The sequence below is a fragment of the Mytilus trossulus genome, chromosome 2, assembly GCF_036588685.1.
Source record: "Mytilus trossulus isolate FHL-02 chromosome 2, PNRI_Mtr1.1.1.hap1, whole genome shotgun sequence".
Classification (NCBI taxonomy): domain Eukaryota; kingdom Metazoa; phylum Mollusca; class Bivalvia; order Mytilida; family Mytilidae; genus Mytilus; species Mytilus trossulus.
Window position 1 is genome coordinate 28,125,426 of NC_086374.1, and position 10,399 is coordinate 28,135,824.

General features: G+C 30.3%; 1 protein-coding gene across 2 annotated transcripts; it reads left to right on the forward strand.

Annotated features, from left to right (window-relative positions):
• Positions 1-1,132: 1,132 nt before the first annotated feature.
• Positions 1,133-9,997, forward strand: LOC134706914 (uncharacterized). 2 transcript variants are annotated; one of them, XM_063566280.1, is made up of 6 exons: positions 1,133-1,729; positions 3,325-3,433; positions 3,733-3,858; positions 6,145-6,279; positions 6,688-6,787; positions 7,511-9,997. In XM_063566280.1, the coding sequence occupies exons 1-6, from the start codon at positions 1,271-1,273 to the stop codon at positions 8,445-8,447; spliced, it is 1,866 nt and encodes a 621-aa protein (XP_063422350.1). In that variant the 5' UTR covers positions 1,133-1,270; the 3' UTR covers positions 8,448-9,997. The 2 variants fall into 2 exon arrangements, with proteins under 2 accessions (XP_063422350.1, XP_063422351.1); XM_063566281.1 differs by having other exon boundaries at positions 6,700-6,787.
• The last annotated feature ends 402 nt before the right edge of the window (positions 9,998-10,399 follow it).

The following is a 10,399-nucleotide window of genomic DNA, read 5'->3' on the forward strand; positions in this document are numbered from 1 at the left end:
AATGTAAATACATGGTATTCTAGTATAGATTATATTCAGAGAGAAATTGAATTACCAAATTTTGACCAATCAATTGGTTCTTTATGTCAGTATGTTAAAAATAAACTATGTAAAAGTTATGTCACATTTTGGAATAAACTGAAGTATCAAACAATTAACTCTGAAAAAGGGAAGCTTGGTACTTATTTTTCCATAAAAAAATGTTTTTAAAAAGAGAAATATTTAGAATTGTAGGACTTCAAAAAAAGGCAGTCAATTAGTAAATTAAGAATAAGTGCTCACTCTTTAAAAATTGAGACAGACAGATATTAAAAAAAGCATATAGAAAGATCTGAGCGTCTTTGTACTAATTGCTCACTTGGTAAACTTGAAGATGAGCTTCATTTTTTATTAGAATGCCCTCTTTATGATATTCAAAGGGACGATTTTTTTCAAGACATTTCTAACAATTGTTATAATTTTATAAATTTAAATAAATCTTCAAAATTTTGATGGCTCTTGACCCAAGAAAATGTTACTCTTATTAAGTTATGGAAAAACTGGGTTGTTATATTTGTGACTGTTTTGAATTAAGGAGATCAGGCATGAACACTGACATTTCAAGTAAATAATTTGAAAATAAATACATATACATGTATAATGTAATTTTATTATTCTTTTATTCACAATATATATGTGGTTTTTAGCTTGATTCTGACCAATGCTTATATTCCAATAGAATTATATATGTATATGCCTCTGTTATTGCTGTTGTTATACTAATTATGTAAATCAATTGTATCTGATTTTATGCTCTTTATGGGCCCTGTAATTTGGGAAATAAAAATGTTCTATTCCATTCTATTGTGTTCACCACAAGAATAACTGACTGTTTTCAGGCTATACTTTGAATGTTGAAAAAAGATGGAATGGGCTCTTTTGTACTTTAAAAAGTTAAAAACAACCCATGTTTTGCAAATTTTAGGGGGGGGGCGCACGCCCGCCACGACCCGCCTAAATCCGACCTTGCATATTAATATACATATTTAAAGTGGTTGTGAAATGTCCTTTACGGTTCTTAATCGGTCTGACTCGCTATTTTGGTAAACAGATAAACCATTCTAATTATAAAAATTATGACTGCTATCTAGTGGTTTGTTGGTTTCGCATAATATTCCTCGCTTGTAAAGTACCGTTCTGGTACCAGATTGGATGATTAACTATGCTTTCCTGTTGAAAGTGAAAGTAAAGAAAGGATTTTATCCTGCCATAAATAAACATAGCGAGTAAAATGAGTTCCGATGATATCAAAATGATTTTGAGAAAGTTTTACGTTGTATTACGAACGAATGTTCAGCCCAGTGCAGTCACGCCAATAATTGAAGGCCTCACAGTTTTTGATCAGCAACAAATACAGGCAACAACTAAAATGGATGGTGCGATGCTTGGGAACGACAAACTGCTAGACACACTTGGACGTCGCACGACAAGAACATTTTTGTCATTTGTGACAGTTTTAAAAGAGTATAATCAAGACATAGCATGTGAAATAATACAATACGCAAAAGATCATTTCCCAAATATACACACTAGCATTCTGAATTTTGAGCGACATCATAATCAAATACCATCAGCAACTGTTAAGCCTTCGGTTGCTTCAGGTTCAGATGCTCAGAATTATCCACTCAGTGAGAGCCATAGTGTTCACCAAAGAACAACATTTAGCCAGCGTCCTGATGCAGGGTCACAGGTAGTTATATTTTGTTTTAGGTTTGTGTCATTTATGTTGATTAGTTTTCTTAAATTAATATAAAAGATTCCTTTCCCATTACCAAAGGCTTGATTGAGTTTGATAATTATAAAACCTTTAATGAGTTACTCTTTTTATGTTGTAATTCAAAATATAACATGTATAATGTATGCAGGCTAGGCCAGGTATTTAAGATTCGGTCATGGTATTAACTCTAAGGTTAAATATACATGTGTTAATGATTGGTCAGTGTTGTAATTCTAAGGTTAATATGAAAGTGTTAATGATTGGTCAGTGTTGTAATTCTAAGGTTAATATGAAAGTGTTAATGATTGGTCAGTGGTGTAATTCTAAGGTTAATATGCAGGTGTTAATTATTGGTCAGAGTTGTAATTCTAAGTTTAATACACAGGTGTTAATGATTGGTCAGTGGTGTAATTCTAAGGTTAATATGCAGGAGTTAATGATTGGTCAGTGTTGTAATTCTAAGGTTAATACACAGGAGTTAATTATTGGTCAGTGTTGTAATTCTAAGGTTAATATGCAGGTGTTAATTATTGGTCAGTGTTGTAATTCTAAGGTTAATACACAGGTGTTCATGATTTGTCAGTGGTGTAATTCTAAGGTTAATATGCAGGAGTTAATGATTGGTCAGTGTTGTAATTCTAAGGTTAATATGCAGGTGTTAATTATTGGTCAGTGTTGTAATTCTAAGGTTAATATGCAGGAGTTAATGATTGGTCAGTGTTGTAATTTTAAGGTTAATATGCAGGTGTTAATTATTGGTCAGTGTTGTAATTTTAAGGTTAATATGCAGGAGTTAATGATTGGTCAGTGTTGTAATTCTAAGGTTAATACACAGGTGTTAATGATTGGTCAGTGTTGTAATTCTAAGGTTAATACACAGGTGTTAATGATTGGTCTGTGTTGTAATTCTAAGGTTAATATGCAGGTGTTTATGATTGGTCAGTGTTGTAATTCTAAGGTTTATATGCAGGTGTAATTTTAAGATAAATATGCAGGTGTAATTTTAAGATAAATATGCAGGTGTTACTAATTGGTCAGTGTTGTAATTCTAAGGTAAATATGCAGGTGTTAATGATTGGTCAGTGTTGTAATTCTCCAAATTATCTCCCTTTGGTTCAAAAATGGGTTTTTTTCGCATTAAAATTGAATATTTTTTTTAACAAATTGGTGGCCTATGTTTTTTATTATTTTTTCTAATAAGCCGTACTCATGGTACTTGAACTAAACAATTGTAACATTGAAGCAATTTCTGTAATTTAGTTATTTTTTTAATAAGATGTTACCTCTACTTCTCCTAATAGTTCAACAGAAAAAAAGTATATCTTAACAAAAATGCATGCTTCTTTCAAAGGCAGATTGTGAGCTTAAATGAATGGTGACCCTATTTTTTTATATATTTATTTTTTATATCAAGTATATGATGAGGTACGTTATATGCGTTTATAGAAAAAAATAGCCAAATCCTATATTTAAAAAAAACGTCATTTATACCCTTAAGCCCCCCTTAATGCTGATTAAAAAGATGTTCTTATTTGTTTATTGATTTATCAATTTCTGATTTTTTGCAGGCCATCATTACAAGAGAACAAGAATCTAGAGATACATACAGTAGTGGTGGTGTTACATTTCAGTCTTTCCACAGAACTACAGAAGTTAGACAGGTGAAATTCACTGAAGGTAATGATAATTTGTTATTTACCTTTGGAAAAGTAGATTGAAGGTGGATAAGTTTTTAGATTTGATATGAAAAAAGACAATGTTGTTCTAGTACATGTATATCCACTACTTTCTAAAGCAGGTTGTATCTATAGAAAATACTGACCTAAGCCACTTTTCAATTTATGAATAAGTCAAAATAAGTAATTTAAGTTTTGAAATAATTGTTCAGATATTAACCAAATACATTCATCTAATGATATTTTTTTAAATTTTATACATGTTATAAGATTGTACTCATATAAACTTCAATTTTCCAGAAACTTTGTTGGAAGATGTACCTAATATTGTCTTTAAGAAATGGGCTGCTGAGTTGAACAACAATGATTACTGGAACAAACTTGGAGATATTATGCAGCTTTCAAGAAAACAAATGAAAGATCTGAGTAAGTGTGATATAGGCTGAATCACCGATTCTGCAGTAAAGCCTATAACAATATTGTAAGCTTATAAACTAATCACAGTCCTATAATAGAAACATATAATGTGTTACCCACATCTTCCTCTATTTCTGTAAATAAGAATATGTTTATACCTTCCTATGACAGAAAGGGGTTACATTTTTTCTTGTGCTTACAAGTATTCTGTAGTTTATTCATCTCATATAGGTTAAAGTTTTGGTTCAAGGTTGTTTATAATATTTTAGATTCAGATATAATATTAATTGCAAGGTTTTTATAAATGCAAATAATGGGACTTGGTGAATATCGCAATAATAAAAACTAACATTATAGTATTAATGTATCAGATATATATTATAATGTGAGTTTTTATTATTGGGATATTCACCAAGTCCCATTATTTGCATTTATTAAAAACCTTGCAATTATTTCTGAATCTAAAATATTTTACTTTTTCCTATTGGCCCTGTAACATGCCAGAGGTATTAATAATGGCCAAGGATGGTTGTAGTGGCCCTGAGGCAAAGCTGATATAAATGCAAAGCAGTGATATTGTTGGCTTTTTTCAAAACTACCTCTACCCTTTTTTATTGGGAAAATATGCGTCATTTTCATCAAATTGAGAAATTTAAAATAAACCACAAATTTGACTGAAACTTCAATTTACAGACCCCCTTTCAAGAGTCAACTCATTCTTTGAAATAAGACCCCTTTTTGTCAGTGATTAATATTCATAAATAGACCCCCAAATCTGCATATATAGTCATTTTAGGCATGAAATGTTTAAATGAGGGTTTTTCCTTTTGAATTTATGCACAAATACTACTAAGACTGCACTGTTAGGGAAAAAAGTTGTCTTTTTGGGAATAATTTTAAGCCATTTTTTTTTTAAATTGGGATTTTTCTCCAGGGGAAAAAGCCTTTATTCTCCACTAATTTAAGGCAAACAATATCACTGCAAAGGGATTCTCATGTGTCAGAGAATTCCATTTTAAAAGACTTTACAAGCTGTTTGAGTTTAATTTACCCTTGTTTTGTTATTCACTCATCTTTTTGTCAGAGGTTACAAAGCTGGATTGGAATCAAAATTATTTTAAATCAGGTTATCTGCAACTCCCAACTCCTACAATGAAGTATATTATACTCTTTGATGTTGATACAGATAACAACAGTCATGACAGTGTCCTAAAACTATGACAATGTCATTTTAGAAATTACAATGTTTCAAGCAACACTTTGCCAGAGAATAGTTGATTGGATACTAGGAGTAGTCCATTACAAAGACTTCTGATACTGGTGAAAGTTTGACATATGCCTAATGTAAAAATAAATGGCATGTAGACATAATTTAAATATGCTTATTTTAATATATAGTAAAAGAGGTCTCTTCTTAAAACAATTTCAAACATAAAAATATACAATGTTTGGTACCGGTATAAGAATGTTAAATTGTTCATCTTTAAAACAACATTTCAGAAGATAATGGGAACTATCAAAGAATCATGATATGAATTTAAAAAGGATCAAAAACCAAAACATCTCTGATTAAAATTGAAAATCTGATTCACTAAAAGTAATATTGACCTCTAAAATATTGTCTGAAATAATGATAATGAAAACTTTCGACTGGACCCCTTTCATGAGCGAAACAAAGTGTCACTTATGTCCAAGTTTTTTAGTCGTCATTAACTTTGTCAAACCTTTTGAATTTTGAACCTCTTCATAGCACTTGCAACTTTTACATTATTTTTATACTTACATAATTTTTTTTTGTATCTTCTAAAGGATTTTCTTATCCCAGACATAGATTACCTTAGCTATATTTGGCACAACTTTTTGGAATTTTGAATCCTCAATGCTCTTCAACTTAGTATTTGTTTTGCTTTATAACTATTTTGATATGAGCGTCACTGATGAGTCTTATGTGGACAAAATGCATGTCTGGCATACTAAATTATAATCCTGGTACCTTTGATAACTATTACATTTGTGCTTCTGAAGGATGTGTATGGCTCTGTTACCATATATGTTTAAATAGAACAATGTGAAATTTATAAATATGTTATTAGGGAAAAAGTAGGAATTTCAATGTGAGCTACATTTCAGAATTCATTGACATCAATAAAGTTTTACCTACAATTTACTTCAATTAATAGGATCATCTATAGGTTATCATCCTACTAAAATTAGATTGATATGATAATTTTGATGTAGAATGATAGTTGTAAAATGAAACAGCTAGTAGTAATTTAAATTTTATTTTATTTTCAGAGAGTAAAGAAAAGCCAGGAGAAGAAATCTTAGACATTTTATGCAGTAAAGAATCGGTTACTGTGAAGCAGCTGATACAATTTTTAGATGTTGCTGATCTTCCATCTGTCCATGAAGTAGTTAAACAAAGCCTAGGTAATAATGCAAGTTAATGTTTATATACAAATGTAAGCTGCCAACTATTCATTCAGATCACGTTTCATTTATATATCATTTCATAAAAAAATGTTTAAAAATATAGCCATCATCATAACTGTATTTACCGGTATTCACCTTTCTCTCAATAAAATTTTTCATTGAAAAAAAGGCTCCACTTTTTCAGTTAAAAAAATTAATATGTTTATTTTATTGTGTCTGTTACCTGTCATATAATTATTTGGCAGTCTCACATATATTTTGCTTTATATGTATGTTCTGTTTTAATGCAGTAATATAAGAAACAGGTGTGTATACATTGTGCAAATGTGCACTTGATATGACATAAAATTGACATGTACATTTGTAGCCCTCAGCTTTTAAGTGAAAATTTTATCATAATTGCAGTTCCATCAACAGTTATACAGGGAAGTACTAACCAGACTACTGCAGTAACAGATACAAGACTTCATGGCAGAACTTCTACTGATCAGGATCCTGTTAACAGGTATAGTTATGTTTTCATTGAAAAGAGAAATGTTTTACCTCTGATAAAAACAACAGGTAGTATATCTTGATGAGAAATCTGTCAGTCTGTTGGTTTTATTATTAGTTTGTTTTTCTTTCCCACTTGTGAATTCTGAACTGCTACTGAACCACTTGACATAATTATGTGAAGCTTTTACGTAATCTTACTCGAATGTTATATATTTGCACCTCCTATATTTTCTTTCTTCATCTGAATGATTTTAAGGGTTAACTTTTGTATGACATGGACTTTGTTATAATTTATCTGCAAACTAAATTATTTTATTCATGTCAGGTTCTCCTCCTAAACCCTTTAGGCTGAAATTCAAAACTGAATTAAGGCAAGTTTGAATCCGAATGGTACTTCATCTACTAACTGATAATAAATAAAACATAACCTTTATCCTAAAAAATGAAATTTGCAACCCAAAAATGTAATTTAAGATATTCAGTCTTTGCATCTACTACATTATTTTTTTCTTATGAACTTATTTAGTGCATAGAGGAAAAGTTATCCGTGGATAATCGATTTCATGGTTTGGTCTTCATACAAGCCTAATTAAAATTTAAACTTTTAAATTTGTGGTTCATCTTTACCAACTATCAATGAAAGATTAATATCTCACAAATAATAATAAAACTAGAGTATATATTATATATTTCAATTGAACTTTATAAAATTTCAAATATCGTATCATTTTAGAGATAATGAGACCAATAATTCGTCTGAGGAGAGCAAAACTCCACTGAACAATAGTATGAAAAAGCTGAATATTTCAGATGACTCAATTAAAAGCAATACTGACAATGAAGAAGTCCTAGCAACAGAGTGTGTACCTGGGATAACAGATGGAGCCAATAAAACATTAATTAATAACCTCAGTTCAACTCACATGAAATTTGATGCTGTTAAAACTGTTCATATACATTTACATAATAATCAAGAAAACCCAGCATGTAATTTAGAGGAGAATACTGAGGAAAATGGTGAAATTAGAAATGTTGAGAGAGAAATCTCTGCTGAAGATAATCCATCACCAACTGGCGTAGATTTACAGCAGTATCCAAATCTGAATCTCTCTGCTGGGAGTACAGGAAACAATAACATAGTTGATGATACAATAGCGGCATTACATAGACCAGGCATCATTCCCCCCTCGTCTGCAGCAGGCAGTTCTATACCAGAACATGACATAGGACAACCATCTCGCCTTGAACCTTGTATCACAGAACAGCAGTTATTGGCCAATCCTGAGAATACTACCACAGGAATCAATGGAAAAAATCTAGAGCAAGAACGTGCTGCATTGAGTGAGGATTTTCAGAACCCACTCAATCTAGACAGTTTCAGAGACATTCAGAATAGCATACCAGGAACAAGATCATCAGATAATAATAGGGGATTAGTGCAACAAATCAGTGATGCCGATAATAGACAATACAGAATACAACATCCAGTAGACAGTATTAGTACAAATGATAATGTGGAGAAAAATGCTGAACAAGACCATATGGCATTACAAAGAGATGTTGAACAACAACTAAGATTAGAAAGCGACAGGAATCTTAGTGAAGTATCAGATTCACCAGACACAAGCTTACAGAATTCCATTCAAACAGATACCAAACACCAATGTTAAATACAACTCTGTGTAAAAATCATGTAGAAAACACTGGGTAATACACAAGAGTTAATTTATATTTTCTTGTACCTTTGTTGTACTGTCTGATGAGATATATTCGCAAGATCTTCTTTAATGAAGTTTTACTTCATATGCATTGTAAATGATTTGTATAACAACATTTTTTTTAATGAAATTCAACTTGATTTTTATATAGAGTTGTACTTAACATGCATGTTTAGGTAGATAGAAAAAAAAAATATGGTTGGTTTATGAATATGCATTAGTTTTATTTTAATGATGTGATAAATCCTTTATAGCTTTAAAATTTTAAAACATTTTTTCTAATCTCTACTTGAATACAAAAACACTTTTAATGCTTATATATTTCTCCTGGTCTTAACATTGTTTAATAACCAATAACTCCCCAAAGGGAATAAAGAGTGATGAGACTGTAAATCAAAATGAAAAGTACATATTTTGTTGCATTCAATGAACATTTGTCGATTTATTTTCAACTGAAATGCTTGATGTCAAAGTTAGGAATATTATGGTAAATTTTTGATAGTTGAGGTCATGTAGGTGAATTTCATTGTACTGCTACAAAGCTTACAATAGTGTCATAATTGTAATATTCCAAAATCTTGAAATATAGCTACTGTCTTTTTTGAATGGTGTACGCAAATGTGATATAAAAATATGCGATCATTCTAATGTTGATGTATAAACATTTTCATTTTCGCTATGTGAAATGGTTGTATTCAATTTTTGTGATATTAGGTGTAATAGATTGGAGTTTTTGGACTATAGTTAAAAGAATGATATAATAAAAGTCTTATATTAAAATGCAATACAGCTTAGAAGAATTTAAGTTACTACTTAACATGTACACGTATAATAGCATCAGTTATTATATACTTATTTCTCAAGGCTTTCTTTACCAATAAAAACTTGCCCCCATGAAATAGCCCAAAAGGGGTGCTCGAAAGTGATATTAAAACACCCATTTGGCAACAATCATTATATCATCATTTAATAAAAAAACATTCAAATCTTTGAATCATCAGTGGAGAATGACAACAAATAATATACTGTAAATTCAGAAGTTATTGCATGCATTTATAATTGTGATTTTGTCATTTTAGACTAAAATGCAATTTAATTTTTTGTGATATTGAGAAAAGTCTTGTTTAATTCATATAAAAGAGTTCAAAATACGAGCTTAAATTAATAGATTATAACCCTGTCACATTGTTCGCAATAATAAAAACATCACAATAATTTCTGAATTTACAGTTGATGAAGCACTTTTAATATTTTTTTATTATATTATTGTAAGGATTATAAAGACAGCAATGAAGTTATTTTAAACTGAATACTTACTGTTTTCTTTGTCTTTAAATAAGATCATAAGTTTTTGCATTGCACATTTTGTTAATGGATAAAAAAAAGTTTGTAAAAATGCTTATTATTGTTTTCTTTATAATATGGATGTGCATTGTGTTTGTCAAAAAAAGTTGGAAGTTAACAAATTATTATAATATTAAAAAAAATCATTTATTCTTGAATTTGTTTATCTTAAACCAAATCTCAAAGGAGTTGTTACATTTGTATACTGGTTTGCTTATTATACCTTTTGCCTCTGTCCATCTGTGTGTAGGTCCTTCCTATAAAATATTTGTCACCATTCCTATGGAACCACAAATTAGAGCTTCCTGCATCACAATGTAATTCATAGCTCATCAAGCTCCTGATATGCATATAATTAGTGGTATTTAAAAGTAACGGGCATGAATGAATATGTATATTCCTCAGAAGCTACACGTCAGAGTTTGCTAAAATTATGGGAAAAGTATGCTAAACAGTGTGATAGTTCTCCCATTCATTGTTGATCAAGGTCCTGTTTTAATAAAGCATAATTTCTGCATTGATTACCAACCCCATTTTTTTTATAAAATATAATCCTGAAT

Coding starts and splice junctions, on each gene's coding strand:
- LOC134706914 (XM_063566280.1), top strand. CDS start 1,271: ATGAGTTCCGATGATATCAAAATGATTTTGAGAAAGTTTTACGTTGTA. Junction 3,859..6,144: donor AAAACAAATGAAAGATCTGA/GTAAGTGTGATA, acceptor TTTTATTTTCAG/AGAGTAAAGAAAAGCCAGGA. Junction 6,280..6,687: donor AGTAGTTAAACAAAGCCTAG/GTAATAATGCAA, acceptor TCATAATTGCAG/TTCCATCAACAGTTATACAG.